This window comes from Puccinia triticina, chromosome 6A (genome assembly GCF_026914185.1).
Source record: "Puccinia triticina chromosome 6A, complete sequence".
In the NCBI taxonomy this organism is placed as follows: Eukaryota; Fungi; Basidiomycota; class Pucciniomycetes; order Pucciniales; family Pucciniaceae; genus Puccinia; species Puccinia triticina.
In genome coordinates, this window is record NC_070563.1 from 7,435,071 (window position 1) to 7,450,599 (window position 15,529).

A 15,529-nucleotide genomic window follows, 5' to 3' on the forward strand; every position below is an offset into this window, starting at 1 on the left:
CGAGTATAAGGTTGGTCAGCTATTTGTTCCAACTTTATCTCTCCTTGGGTACGCACGTTGACGCTGCTTCTAAGCTTAATCTTCCCGTTGCGGTTCCCGGTATGGTTGCCGTGCCTGCAAGCGATCGAGCGGGGCTCGTCAGCTAGAGGCTGGGTTAGGGTTCTGATCTGCAGAGGGGCTTACCTCTTTTTGCAGCTGGGGCTAGTTCTGGTTCTGTCCGCGCTAGCTTCCTCAGGGGTTGCTGCGGGTCTGGGTCTGGGTTTTGCTGGAGCCGCGCGAGCTTCCTGGAGGATAGCTGCGGGCCTGGGTCTGTATTCTCACAATATGAAAGTGGAGATAAACTGATACAAAACTTCTGAGAGAACTGATGTTATATGTGAACTATTCAAAGTGTCTTTGCCCTCTTCCTTAACCTTCAGTTAAGAGCAAAATTGGTTAAGATCACTTTGACTTGTTAAGAGCACAAGTGGTGATACTAGCTACTTGACTACTTAGAACTACTCTGAGGCATGAAAGATTATGATGGGCAACTTGATTGAGATCACACTACTGGATTTTATGTGGATGTGACTTGTAACTCTGAGTGAGATGTGTGTTCTGGTTAGGATTGCCTGAGTGGCATGCTGAAACTGAGGAGGGGAAAGGTCCTCCTTTTATAGTAAAATGTGAGGGATTTTTGCTGGTGTGACCACCATACAGGTGTCCATGTGGTTGTGGTGGTGGTGCCCACATGGTGTCTGCGTGGTGGTGGTGGTGGTGGTGTCCATGGAGCCTACACAATTATGGAGGTGTCCACAGGTGGAGCCATGCTGTGGTACATGGGTGGAGCCAAACAACAACCCTGGAGGTGTCCACAGGTGGAACCATGCCGTGGTGCGTGGGTGGAGCCAAACAATCATGGAGTTGTCCACAGGTGGAACCATGCCATGGGCAGAGCCAAACCACGCCACTACATACACTATAAATATGTCCTTGAGTCTAATTCTATACTATGTACTATATATATAAAATATCTCTACAGTATGTAATCATGCTTATGAACACAGTATAATCCTGGTAAATTTTGACTGAGTGCAGCTAGCCTAGTGGTTCCAGTGAGTGACTAGGGGTTAAATGACTTGTAGAATTCAATTATGCAATGATACATCTAGAAATATGTCTCCTTCTCCATAGTAAACTGTGACTTTATGTCATTTGATACTTGAAACACATTGGGCACACCACACCGCCTTGGGTCAGCAGACACATTCTCTATCTCATACTTACAATGCTCTAGTGTGTTGTATCTTTCTGTTTCAATTGTTTGTTTCCATTTGGTTGCTCTGGTGTCTGCATATTCAAAGAATGTTAGTCACATCTGGATCCAGATTTACCCACTGCATACAGTTAAAGCTTTATCTGATCATATTTGCATCTCTTATCCCTTCCAGTTGATTGTAGTATTGTTTCTAGCTTGTGGCATCAGTCTCAGTGTACTACAATAAATAATTTAACACACTTTTGTGCTATTGGGAGGCTGGTTGGGTTTTCAGAACTGGTGCTGACAGAAAATATGCACCTCCTGCACTGCAGCCGCAGGGAGAGACTTGTGCCGTACCCCCCAAATTTCATAGGGGAATAGATTGTACTATCTGGCTGGGAACCTTTCCTATATTCTTTTGAACAATTTTCCCCCAGTACCTACAAGTTAAAAGTCATCTGAGACTTGAGCATCTTCTCCAAATCCTAATCTCCTCATAATTCTTTATGAACACAAGGGAAAAACAATGATAACTTGCTGACAAGTGAAATTTGGAAAACTCCAGTCATCTATCTGTCCTCCATCTCTCGACTGCCACACCTTGAAGCAATGTACAACACAATGGTTTATGCATTTTCCTCCCTTTAGCAGCCAGTAGCTGTACCTGATGGGGGGGTTGGGCACACGGCAAACCCCCGGTGGCACTCGACCGCAGATTTTGCTGTTGTTTTTGTGCTCTGAAAATCAGCCAAGAGGGGTTCACAATTGAAGTTTGCCCTTAACTTTGGGGCAGATTTTCTTTCAGGTGTTTCTGAAGAGAACTTGACAAGTTGCGCTGGTTTACCAGACGCGCCTCCGCATGGAAAGCCTTCCAAAACCCATTTATTTCGGTTATAAACACTTTAAAATTCACTCCACAGTTTTGTAAAATTCAATCGTGAGCACCCCTATTGCACAACTAACCAGGCTCGGATTCAAAGCTTGAGAGAGTGTGAATTTGCTGGTGCAAAGGCGACAGTGAAGCCGTCGAGCCCCTGACAGACACGGCGAACAGCGTTGCGACGGAAAAGTCAGACAGATACGTCCTGTTGATGTCCATCCACTCTGCTTCGCTGTTTGTGCCGCTCCCTGACATCATAGGTTCGGACACTCTGACTCCGACAGAACTCTGGCAGTACACTCTTATACCCGATGTTCTGGAGCCACCGTGCAGTTTGCTGGATCCATCTGTGAATATATGCATGTTGTATTGTTCATTTGTGCTTATCATCACACCTTGTGAAAAAACTGGAGGAAAAACATGGGGGATAACAAATGTCTGCATATTATTCTGATTATTATTATTCTTATTATGATCGAAAACGGTGGGCATGATGGTGGTCAAACAAGGAAAGAGAAGGAAGTAACACAAACATACACAAGAGGCACAAGCACCGACAAAAAAAAAATGGACAAGAAAGGAAAAGGTAGGGGCCGGGGGAGGAGGAGGGGTGGTGCGCGAGGACGAGCAGCGGGGTTGGCGAGGAGAGGGAGATGGGGCGGACGACGAGGGGAAGGAACGCATAAATAAAAGACCTGGCTTTTCTCTCTGCTCTCTTCCACAAAACAACAACAGCCTGGAGCAGCCGATGGACGGAGAGACGATGCGCGAAAGCCGTGTGTCTGGATGCAGGGTGTGTACAAAGAGGCCGACCAAAGAGGACAATACAATTGTGCGGGATGGGGGAGAGGGAAGAGGGACGGCGATGTGTGTGTGTATTGGAGAAACAAAACAGGCGGCGGGTGCAGGGCGGGAAGATAAAAAAAGGAGCAGGCAACATCTACAATATAAAGTAAAAAAAAAAAACGACAGAATTGGGGGTTTTGCTGGTGCGAGAAAGACAGGGAGGGGGGAGATCTGCGGAGGAGGAAGGAGGAGGCAAGATCAAGAGGAGGGAAGCTTGACGGAGTTGGAGGAGGTAGAGGCGGAGGAAGAGGTAGCGGGGGCGGGGGTTGTGGAGTTAGCGGGGCCGGAATGGGTGCCGTTGGTAGCCGCGGATCCGAAGCCGGGGATGACGCCGGTCTTGTAGAGCGCAAACGCCGTCCCGCCGCCGCCGACGACGACTACAAGCCCACACACACTCTCTCTCTCGTCAGTTTGGGGGGGTCTCTTAGTGCGGGAATGAGGAGGGGCTTACGGATGAGGATGGCGATGATGATGCAGCAGCATTTGCGCTTCTTTCGGGCGCCTTGGGCCGACACGACGGCGGTCTTCAGCTCGGTGGTTCTGTGCAAGCCAGACAATCAACAAGGATAAGGAGTCGAGTGGAGCGGAGAGAGACTCACGCAGCCTCGACGTCCTGGTTGGCCGCCTCTGCCTGCTTCTCGATGTGCTGCACCTTGACGTCCTGCTCCTCGACCATTGTTGCCATCTGTTGCACACACACACACCCTCATCGTCAGCTGTTGATCATGTGTATGGGAGGAAGGGGGGACGTACATCGTTGAACATCTGTGCAAGCTCGGAGATCGTCTGCTCGATCCGCTTGATGTCTTCGGCGCGAGACTGGACTTCTTTGAGGGCGTTCCTTGCAGATCCCATGCGGTTGGAGCTGGCCAACTAAAGAGAGAGAGAGAGACGAGTTAGAGAGAGAAAGATAAGATGTGTTGTTGTTGGGGACATACAGCTTGTTGGAAGACGGCGCCGCCGCCGTTCACCTGGTCCTCCACCGCCGCCCGGACCTCTTCCGGAGTGGCATCGGGCTTGACGATCCGGACCTGGCGCTCGATGCGGGACTTCATGGAGCGCCTGGCGGCCTGCTCGACCTCGGCGTAGCGTTGGACGGTCTCGATGAAGCGTTTCTTGAGAGCGGCGAGCTGGTCCATGCGGACGGCGAGGTTCCCGTCGGGGTCCGCCCGCTGGCGGAGCAGACTGTGGTCGGCCTCGAAGGCCTGGATGGCCTGCTTGATCTGGGCCGACAGCCTGCGGATGTCGTCGCTCAGCTGTGCCAGTTCGTCCTGCAGCTGTTCGCGGTCCGGGTCCGAGGCGGCATCGAGCGAGCGCTTGGAGAGGTCGCTCATCTCGCTGATCATCTGCGAGAGTTCTTTGAGGTCGACCTGGAGGTTGGCGATCGAGTCGAAGAACTCTTCGGTGGAGGTGACTTCTCGGGGGCCTTTGGTGTCCGCCGGCTGGGCGCGCTGGGTTCTCGAGACGGGCCTCATTTCCATCGGGGGCTGGTTGTTTCCGGGGTGATGGCGGGCGGGGCGGGAGTGTTCGTAGTAGTCGTCGTAGTCTGGTTTTTCGTCCATCGAGCTTGAGGGTGAGGGCCGGCTGGGTGCGTTGGGCAGGCCGTTTCTTGGCTGCCGGGCTGCGGGGGGCTGGGCTCGATAGGCTGGTGCGGCTGGAGGCTCACTGGTTGAAGCGGAAGAGAGTGAGGTTGGGTGGGCAGGTTGTGCGGGGGGAGAGGAGGGCTTACCCGTAGGAGTCATACACGTCCTCGTAGTAGGAGTCTGGTTGGTTAGCGTTCTGTAAGAGCAGCGGTGAGTGTGAGTATGAGTGTGTGTTGTGTTGTGTTGTGTTGTGGGGTGGGGTGGATGGCTTACACGCATTGCGGCTAGTCTGTCTCTGGCCATGGTGGTGGTTGTGTTCAAGAAGAAGCAGTGGTCGGGGGGGGGTGGTGGTGGTGGTGAGGGAGGGAGTGTGTATGGGTTGGGTTGGAGACCGAGGAGGGGTGGTCGTCGGTTGGTTGGTGAAACACGCTCGGCAAGTTAGCGCTTCTCTTCGTCTTCTTCTGGGCCAGCAGGATACTAGAATGGCGAAGGGCGTGAGGAGGGGTGGATGGGGTGGGCTCTGCGGGGGGAAGGACTCCCACTCTTGCTTAGAGTATTAGAGTGTGTGCCCAGCACTCAGCAGCCAGCCCAGACTGGGGCTGGTCACCCACCCTAGGGCGGCCACCCAAAAAAAAAGAAAAAGAAAAAAAACAGCAGCAGACTGGGCTGCTAGCTGATCAGATAACGATCCCTGATCTGCTGGCTCGTGGAGCAGAAGCCCAGCAGAAAGTAGAAGAACACTCACCCGTACATACATCATGAGCAACCATCCTTACTTTGAGCGAACCACCCACTAAGAGCAGATATGGCTAGGCTGACTGATAACTGCCAGTCTCATTTCCAACTCGATTCCAGCTTGACAGGCAGAGCTCGCGAGACGACCCCAGGAGATATGCATCCAGCTGCGACGATTCACACCTCAGAACTTCGATCAAGCCTCCAAACCCACCCCGAGCACTGCACACGTCAACAGCACCCAACTCAGCATCCCCCAGGTATCTACTCCCAGCTCGCTTCGACCGGCCCGACGGACATCGACCATAATGTAGACACTATTTCCGAAGGCCTTGGGGTCATCCTTGCGCTTTGTTATATTGGAGGACTTCCCGTCGATCTGGAAGGCCTTCCAGAGTCAGATCTGGATCTCCAGATTCCAGAGTTCCAAATCTCGCCAGATCTTCTTTCCCGTCGCCCGCACCCCTCAGATTTATTCTACATCCCCATATATGTATGTATGTATCCTGCCCGGGCCGCTGGTGCATCACCAGAGGCCAACCATATCACTTCGTCATAAGATCAACTCCGGCTTTTCGACTCCGGAGACAACTCAATCAATGTGTACTTGGATTTTTGATGGACAACTCCAAATCCGACCAAAACTCCCTCCTGATATATCATCAACAGAACCAACAATGTCTGATTTGGCGTCAATTCCAGCAGTTACAGGTTCGTGGAAACCGGGAAGCAGAGGAAGCCATTCTTCTCTTCATGGCCTTGGGGTGCGGGGGCGGTCCAATGCGACGCTTAAGGACATACCTCACTCGTGGTGATCTAGCGAGGGACCCACTCGTGGACAGCGCGTGGGCGTGGATGTAACGCCGGCAAAACGACCGAGCTTTTATAACAACAATGGGCCTTGACGTCAGGACCTTTTGCTAGATCCTGGGACCTTTCTCATTCCGCTGGACTGCGGAAACAATTCCAAGAGCGGATGTGAATCCGAACGGTGAGCCTCAGGTTGGGTGGTGTGTGCTCAATGCTGCTGGGTGTCTGGGATTGGTTTTGCATTGGTTGAGCTCGACAATGGCGGCGTACACCCTCCAGCAAATCTTCTCCTTAACCCCGTCTGTCTGCTCTTGTTATCTCTCGTGTGGTATTCAAATTTTGCTTGAGGTACTCAAGAGTCTCCGAAATGCACGGATCACCTGGCCATCAACCTTGGATACCATCCAGCCTTTTGCAGAAGCTATCAAGAAGAAATTTCCACTTCTCAAAGGCTGTTTTGGATTTGTTGATGGCTTGAACTTGCCGGTGCTAGTGTCTGATAATGATGAGTAAGTGAGAGTTTCTGCTTCAGGTCTCGATTGATCTGATTTCTTTTTTTTTTTTGGACAAAGTTTTCAGAATGCATACTATTACTACAATGGGTGGACATGTTTGCACTATTGCAGTTGCATCCTGGCGTTTGCTCCAGATGGAACCATAATGTACGCTATCCCCAACGCACCCGGATCGTGGCATGATTCGGCTATCACAGGCCCTCTTTATGACGAGCTCCTCCGCAATACGCCAACAGGATTTCAGATCTTGAGTGATACGGCGGTCCCTCGCAAGTCCGAACGGCTCCAAAGCCGCATACTGGCTCCAGCAAAAAGAGGTGATTGCCTTCCTTCGACACCACGATCGTACGCACGACTCAAGCTTCTGAACAAACAGGTGGTTTCAGCTCGCCAGGCCGCGGAGTGGGGAATGAATTCACTCCAAGGCTCATTTGCACGACTGAAGCTCCCTTTACCGGCATCTGATCATTGGTTCCGCGCTGATGTCCTTCAAGTAGTGTGCCGTTTGCACCAGCTCTGTTGTTGGATGGTTAAGCTCAATCAAACCCAGACGGTTTACAACTCAGTGTGGGACAAACTGCATGTAGTATCAAGGGAATTCCATAAAATGCTTTTTAAGATACTGAAAAACAATGTCACATTAGCTGTTACTACGGTGACTGGTTATGACTTCCAATATTTATATTTTTTCAAACTTTTTTTTGTTTGTTCATGTCTTTTTGATGCATCTGAAGATCTCACTCGAAAAAAGAATTGTGCTTGAGTCAAACAAATGAATCAGAAATTGATTATTCATATTTGCCTTGACGTATTTGATCATTTTTGATCATACACTTTCTTACATTGTGAGCACTTTCACAAGGACAAAATAAGACTTATTTACTCAAGAGCATCATGAGAACAAGATAGGACAAAGGGAAAATTTTATTGCTTCAGGTATTTTATCAACCCTCTGAACTTTGTTTTCAAAGATTCAACCTCTAGTCGTAATGATCGTCGGTTCAAAGATGCGTACGAGTTATATATTGATTGGACCTTTTTCCACTCATTAGCTCCCAAGGGTAAGATTTGTTGGACCGCATCCACCAGCGCGATCTGATCGGCGTTGCTATAGCCCTGAGATCCGGGAGTGCGTCCACCAGTTCGCCTTTGGCCGCTTGGATTCGAGCCTCTTCGACTTTGGCTTGGGGTGGGTTAGTTGCTTGGGTTTTGTGTGGGTTCTCCTGAGATTGAGGTCTTGCTGTGCTATTTTGGGCCATCGGTGTTCGCGGTTGATGCGGAAATGGCTGGCAGGAGCTGGCAGGATATCTGAGGATATCTGGACCTTAAACCCCTTCGAGTATTTCTGGCGATCGGGTTCCCCCGTGAACCTACCGAGAATCTGGAATCTGGAGGGTCAGATCTGGATTTCCAGATCGACGGGAAGTCCTCCATTACCTTGGATCCTAGCCATGCTTACTAAAAGTATCATTGGCTACCCAACAGCGGCTCAACACGCGCACCGGCTGTTGCCCATGGAGGGCTGCCGGGGCGGATTCTAAGGACGAAGGAAGCTGGGGGCTGCATGTCATCCAATCATCTTTCACCGCTCCAGCTCCACAAGTGTTTCTGGGTACCTTGTACCAGCTAATTATAGTACAAGCCTTGGTAAGAGCCGCGAAAGACAACTTACATACATACTTGACTGATTCCAGAACTATCAAGGGATGTTCGGATAATCATCACTACACCCAACGGCGATCTCTTCAGTTGGCTCAGCCGTATCAACTTGGCAGCTAATCGATATTCATGTTTTTGAAGCTGGCGAGTGTCCCCAAGCAAGGTCGGGCCTGTCGTCAAAACGTGGGGCAATGTCAAAACAGCCACTAACTATCTGCAACTCTTGGTTCTCGTTTGATTGGTAAAACTTTGTGGTAATCGAGTAGCTCCTTGATCGAGAGGGGTCGAGATTATTGATCGGTTGATGATAGAGACTGGAGTGTTTCTTATAAGAGGATAAGGGACGCTGGGCAGCAAGCTCGGCGTTTCCGTCCGGTTTCTTGGGAAAGATACATAGTATTGATGAATCTTGGCTGTCTTGGGGGTCATGGTCATGTCGATGGATTTGATGGGATTTCGGATGGCCATCCAAGCTTAGCACTGCTCCCCAGACCGGACAAGCTTGCAGAGCTCTTCAACTGATACCACACAGTGTGCAGATTCGGCTGACATCTTTCCTTGGGCTGAGTGGGAACATACATACCTCGCAGGAACGGATCGCACATCCGTTTGAAGCTGGGTAGTTGAGCAGAGGCCAAGTGTGTATCCCAGTCTTTGCTGCTGTTGATGGTCCCCAGGTTGCAGATGCTGGGCAGAATCAGATGGTGCTTGATGATGACCTGAAATGGACTTGCAATAATTTGGCGTTGGTTAGCTCTGATCGATATCGTGGGACGATTATGTAAGCTGGGCACTGTCACTCCTCGAGTTTCACTGCTTTCAGGAAGAAGGAAAATCGAACTGCAAGTTGATCAAGGCTCTCTTAACAATCTCAACGGGTTTTTGGCTTGCACATTTCCATATCGGCTCAACAAGAAACACTTTTATTTGAAAATTAACAAAGGGTAACACGGGCATCAGCTGGAATCTCGGACGAAGATTCAAGGGAAATCATACTGCTTGTATTACTTTCATATATATGTTTACTCCGGATCTGTCTTGGGGAACAATGTAAGCTTTCTCTGAGCCCCAGTATCGAATCATTATTACCTGCTTGTTCGTTCAAGTCAAGCAGATTTGAAGACCTGTTGATTATTGTTCAATCACGAAACTCCATCAGACTCGATTGCTGCCTTGGAGCAGTTACAATGCAACAGACAAAATGACTCGCTTGTTCCGGCGAGGCATTGTCTCAAAAGATAAACATCAAAAACTGGTAGGAGGTCAGGAAAACAGTGCTCAAGCTTTCTCAAGGTATCTCTCAAGTGCTGTGGAACTTTGGTCTCTCAATCTCTCAGTGGGGCAATCAAAGCTGACGATGTCTGATGATAGACTCGGTAGAAATTCAAGTTAATTGATGTAACAAGGTCAACTTGAACAACATTTATTGGACAAAGGAAAGAGTTTATGAATGTATGTAGGTACATCGGCAGCTATCACGGGGGCTAAAGGAAATACAAGGAATGTTTAACAGGTTGGGGGATTCTATAGAGTTGGAGTTGAGTGGAAAAAGCGGTAGATGAGAGCGACGCGGAAACAAACAATGGTGATCTTGATAAAAAGGCGCCTGTGTTGGAGTTGTGGGTAGACCTCGTTGTCGCAGCTGGCCTTGTACATAACTCGTGAAATCCTTGTCTTGGATGCCTTGATCTCAGTGACCGTCACCTCAGTCATCGTCTCCGCCATTGCTTCCACCATTGCTTCCGCCATTGCTTCCGCCATTGCTTCCGCCATTGCTTCCGCCATTGCTTCCGCCATTGCTTCCGCCATTGCTTCCGCCATTGCTTCCGTCATTGTTTCCACCATTGTTTCCACCGCCTCCGTCATTTTTTCCACCTCCTCCGTCATTTTTTCCACCTTCTCCGCCAACCTTTCCACCTCCTCCGCCAACGGTTCCACCTCCTCCGCCAACGGTTCCACCGCCTCCGCCAACGGTTCCACCGCCTCCGCCAACGGTCCCACTTCCTCCGCCGCCGACTTCTTGAAGTTTGCTTCCGCCTCCGTTTGTTTTCCCACCCCCGCCGTCGCCCGTGCTTGATTTCTTTCCACCCGTCTCGTGTTTTTTACCTCCATCCTTGCCTTTTTTAAGTTTCTCTAATTTTTTCTGTTCTTTCTCGAACTTTTTCCGAGCTTTATCGACTTTCTTCTGCTGATCTTCAAGTTTTTTCTTGTTCTTCTCTTCTTTAGGGTCTTTCTTTGGCTCGTTCTTGTGGGCGTCCGGCTTATCGTTTTCGTTTGGCTTGACATTTCCCGGGTCTAATCCTGGAATTACAGGAGGATCATCTTCACGCTTAATCAATCCACGTTTCTGTGAGCACGAGGCAAAACAATCAAATCCATGAAAAAGTAGCGAGAGTCAGCAGTTGAATCTCTCGTCAAAGATGGCCTGTGGGAAAGATTGTCGAGGTAGAAACTGACCTCGATCGAGTGATACTGGAATTCGTCCAAGGTCGGCAAACTTCTTTCGTGAAGCATGCCTTGATTGAGGTTTCCAAGAGAACGGCATAAAGCCGTGGAGGCAAGAAGTAGAGCTAGAAGTTGGCTTTTGTGGAACATATTGCTTGGTGTTATTGGAGGTAACAGCTAGAAGTAGTAGATAGATAGGTGATCGGTCGACTGGTTGTAGAAAATTGGGACAGCTGAGTCAAGATGAGGAGGCTCAAGTATTGGAAGGAAAATACGATGCTGAGGTGAGTAGAGCGGTTGAGAGTGATGGTGCTGAGAATATCTTAGTAGTGGAACGCTTGGAAAACCGGTTTCCTGATGATGGACAGGAAAGAGAGAGAGATTGTGCCTCTTTTTATACCCTACTCCAGGACACTCACGAGTACCAGAGGCACACCCGTGCAGAGCCATCCAAACCGTGCAGGCCTTTCGGCCGTCCGATGTAGGGACCAGGTCGGTCGTTACTTCTGACGAAAGAGGGTGCCAGTTGACAGCGAAGGATCACGCCAGTTCTGATCAAGCCTGAACATCTGTGGCGTGTATACTTACAAAATAGTTTCTCTGGTGACTCTTTCTTCGCGCTCCACCTACATACCCAATCGAGGCGCTAACCTCCACGACGGTCGATAGGAAGATAGGAAGAGGGCGTGTGCTTGCCACCTGCTAATCGCCAGCGAGACGATAGCTTAGAAACAATCCATTCTACCTAGGTGCCTCGGGAGGAACCTCTGGCTTGGCTCCGGCCTCGTCTTCCGACAACGGCGGAGCATGTGCTCACTACCGCGCGGGGAAGCGCGTGCCTCTACTGTTGTTACATTGGACACTGCTCACGTGTTCAGCACTGCTTAGGTGCCTAGGGAGCTCCGGAAGCCGATAACCGGCTTCCCAAAGCTCCCACGTGCGGGTCGGGGGAAGGGGGTGTACCCCGATCCACTTTTCCTGCCTCTCCTCCGGGCCGTGCCTCGGCCATGGATCCCGGGAGGGGATTCCCAGGCCGGGTAGTGCCCGTGAGGGAGGGAGGATCGCGGAGCGGGCCTTCCGGGAGCAGGCGCACACCCAGGGGTGTGAGAGCCAGGCGCTAGACCCCACACCTGGGTGTGCTTGTCTTAACTTAGTAGGGCGGGTGGGAGGTGAAAGAAATTAACTCTTTGCGGATTCCGCAATGCAGAGTTTCGGTAGGAGTGGGCGAGTTGGTGAGGAGAGCGGAGAGGATGCCGGAGGGAACTCTGGGTGGGAGCTTGGATAGGTCTCTGGACTATGAGCGACCTCCCAGGGATGCGCCTCATTGGTTCCTCCCGCCCTGTACCTCGTAGGGCTGTCCTTGCATGAAGTACAGGTCTGCCCGGCCGCATGGGGCTGCGCCCAGATCTGACACTCTACAGGGCTCTGGCTTGGACGGTGTAGGGACTCTTGTGGGACACTAAATGTTTATTTGGTGAAAATATCCTCTGAGGGGGAAATAAATTGCTAATAGATTGAAAGGCTATTACAACTTATGGGTGGTTTGAAAGACCTGCCCCTCTAATGGTACTATGCAAATAACTAAGAGTCTTGTAATCAATATTTATAAAGATGTGGCTGATTCCAAGATAGATCTTACTTTTGTATAGTAATCTCTATCAGACCTAGATTCCTCAAATCACTATTCTTGCAGATCTGTTACAACTTCTGATGATGGGGGATAATATAATCCAGTGGGATTAATTATGTAAAATACAATTGTTGTTGATGTTGGGTTGTTGATGAGAAGGTTGGTAATGATCTCTTCCTTAAACAATCTCTTGATAAGGCACTTTAATCAATACTAGAGCTCCTGGTTGCTACTACACTACTACTACTTGTTATAATTGTTGTTGATGAAGTTGGTAATAATCTCTTCCTTAACAATCTCTTGATAAGGCACTTTAATTACTACTAGAGCTCCTGACTACTACTACTACTACTGACTCAAACTTAACACTACCACTACTACTACCACTACCACTAAACTACCACTAAACTACCACTGTAACTAAACTAACCACTGTGACCAAACCTTCCTAGGCTGATGGGGAAAAGATCTGATGAGGGGGGGAAAGAGGCCTCCTTATATATTGAAGGGTGAGGGAATTTAGCTCCAGGGGAACTCCTTGTGAGGGCTATTTTCTGCAGGGGATATCAGTTGCACAGCAAGATATGCATGTGTTGCACTGCCTGCCAAACAATGAGGTAATGGATTCTGCAGGAGGGGATATCAGTTGCACAGCAATATATGCATGTGTTGCACTGCCTGCCAAACAATGATGTAATTGATCCTGCAGGCAGGCTCCTTGAACACCTTATCTGCCTGCATATGCTGCACTGCATGATATCATGTGTTGCTAGGTGACCCAAACAACCTTCCGTAACCTACCATATGCCTGCATGTCCAGCTGTTGCCTTCTTCCATCCAGAATATTGGGGGTCAAAGCCTCTCCTCCCACCTTGCTCCATCCTTCCTTCTTCCTCCTCCCTAATTAATACTTACATCCATATCCCATCATACTGAATCCTAGACCCTTATAAAGTAATATACCACCCTTATAAAGATAATATACCCTTACAACACTGCCTTACTTGATACACCACACCATCCTCCCTTCCATTCCTGGTTGAGACATGTGCTCCCAATACCTTCCACCTCTTCTATTGATAACATCCTTCCACCTCCCTGCCATCCTACCTAGTCATGGTCCTCCATTCCATCCCTGATCACGCCGTCCATCCTACATGATCCTAGTCTGCCGTTCCGTCCGTGCTAACACTATCCCTCATCCATCTGTCTGTATCTGTAATGAATCCATTCCTCCCATCAACACATACACTGCTTGTATTATATATAACTTCCTCCTCTTATAATGAATGATAGCTGTATCTATGCTGTCTCAATACCTCTGCAATGTGCTTTTGGCATTGTCACACCAATGGAGCACCACAACGGTCCCATGGACTCCGCCTACCTCCCGTTGCACTCCCGATAAACAACAGTATTGCATCGATTGGCTCGAAGGCGTGCTTATAGGAGGAAATATGGGGGTGGTGATGTCTTCCTCCCAGCCTCTATAGAAGCATGCCACTCCCCTTAGAAACAACAGCAGCTCTTGTTATCCCTTGTCGTGTCATGTTCGCGAGCAGTGCAGAACACGCCATCTCTGGTCCAGCTGCATGTGTATGTCTCCTTTCCAATCCACATTTGGCGCAAGGGCTTCAGCCGTTGCACTCCAGGAGGCAAACCAATTGAGTATGTATCTACATATGTAGTTACCTCCTGCCCTATATTCTCGGAGCGGAGAGTCACAATTTTCATGGCTGTGCTCTGCTACTCTTGACACTTCCTATGAAGCCAAAGGCTCTCTTCAGCAACCAGGCCAGTATGATTAGTTGCAGGTAACAATGTGCGTCAGAGTCCAGGCAGACAATCAGGACAGTTTCGTCTCATATGTTTTGAAAACCCAAGGTCGGTAGACTAGTCTAATGCTCTGGGATGCCGGTGATGAGAAGACAAAAGAGAGTATTGATTACGTTCATCACAGAGCTAAAAAGAAACAATCGAAAAGGAAATAGTGAAGAAGAAGAGAAAATATCACGGTGCTTACCTGGGATGCCGGTGATGAGAAGACAAATGAGAGTGAGGAAAAGAAGGTTCACCGGCACGACAGGGAGGAGTCTTTTAGAGAAACAACAAAACACAATTTAAACATATTCTAAGTACATATGCTAATACCAGATAATAGCACCATACCATAACAGCCACCCCCTCAAAAAGACTCCAACAACTGGTCAAAAATTTGAGCAGAAAAGAAAGAAAGCAACAAAACAGAAAAAAGAAGAAAAAGAGGAAGCAAAGAAAGAACCAAAAATTAAAGAACCCAGGGGTAACCAGCCATCAATCAAGATCTGCAAAAAAAATATGGAGAAGAATGTGTTGTCACTTGATTTCACCACCAAAGCTGATTGTTTGCAAGACAAACAATCGCGGGGGGCGCATGTGTCTCGCAGCTAGCGCATGCTGTCCCCCCAGGTACTTGCCATAGTGGATGCCCCTCAACCCGGAGTAGACATTTTGAAGCTGGACAGGATCCTCTTGAAAGGCATCAGGCCCAGCACCTTGGTCATGATGTCGGCAAGTTGCTGATCCGTTGGAACCCATTCAATGGCCAGTCGCTTACGGTGAAGTTGTTCGTTGACATAAAAACATTCACGCTCCGAGTGCCGTGTTTGCTTGGTTGCTGAGTTGTCCGTGGAAATTTTGACAGCCGTGTTGTTGTTGCACATGAGTTTTGGAGTGATGATCTGGTTGGTCATGTCAAAAAACAGCTCATTGAGCCAAACAGAATGTCTAGACGCCCAACCCAGTGCCATAAATTCGGCATGACACGTCGACATTGCCACAGACGGTTGACGCTTGCTGGCCCAGAGTATTGACATAGTTGTGACAGAGTTGTGTGTTGATCTAGCAAATTCTCCACCCCAGTTAGCATTGACCCAGGTTAACATTACAGAGTTTCCCACTTCAGGCTCAATTACCAGCTTGCAACATCCGACCACTTTGATGTAGCCCAGTGCATGTTGAACCGCTGCCCAGTGACGTTTGCATGGCGGCTTTGCGAACCAAGCCAGGAAACCAACGGCAAACGCCAAATCTGGCCGCGCTGCAACCACAAGATAGTTCATGGATCCTACAATATAAAGATAACCATTTGGGTTAATGACCTCTTCCCCTGACTGAGCAGAGGTCAGAGCATTGGTGTCTTTGATT

At 49.2% G+C, this 15,529-nt stretch overlaps 3 protein-coding genes across 3 annotated transcripts; all 3 read right to left on the reverse strand.

Moving 5' to 3' along the window:
• Positions 1–3,561: 3,561 nt before the first annotated feature.
• Positions 3,562–4,852, reverse strand: PtA15_6A849 (uncharacterized protein; the record flags this gene model as incomplete). The annotated part of the gene is made up of 6 exons (XM_053170596.1): positions 3,562–3,651; positions 3,720–3,839; positions 3,905–3,963; positions 4,486–4,631; positions 4,696–4,745; positions 4,823–4,852. The coding sequence occupies 6 exons, from the start codon at positions 4,850–4,852 to the stop codon at positions 3,562–3,564; spliced, it is 495 nt and encodes a 164-aa protein (XP_053021772.1).
• Positions 4,853–7,533: 2,681 nt separating this feature from the next.
• On the reverse strand, positions 7,534–7,868 carry PtA15_6A850 (uncharacterized protein; the record flags this gene model as incomplete). The annotated part of the gene is made up of 2 exons (XM_053170598.1): positions 7,534–7,725; positions 7,749–7,868. 2 exons carry the CDS (start codon positions 7,866–7,868, stop codon positions 7,534–7,536), a joined length of 312 nt encoding a protein of 103 aa, XP_053021773.1.
• A 2,105-nt stretch (positions 7,869–9,973) lies between these two features.
• PtA15_6A851 (uncharacterized protein) lies at positions 9,974–10,863 on the reverse strand (the record flags this gene model as incomplete). The annotated part of the gene is made up of 2 exons (XM_053170599.1): positions 9,974–10,615; positions 10,726–10,863. 2 exons carry the CDS (start codon positions 10,861–10,863, stop codon positions 9,974–9,976), a joined length of 780 nt encoding a protein of 259 aa, XP_053021774.1.
• Between the last annotated feature and the right edge of the window lie 4,666 nt (positions 10,864–15,529).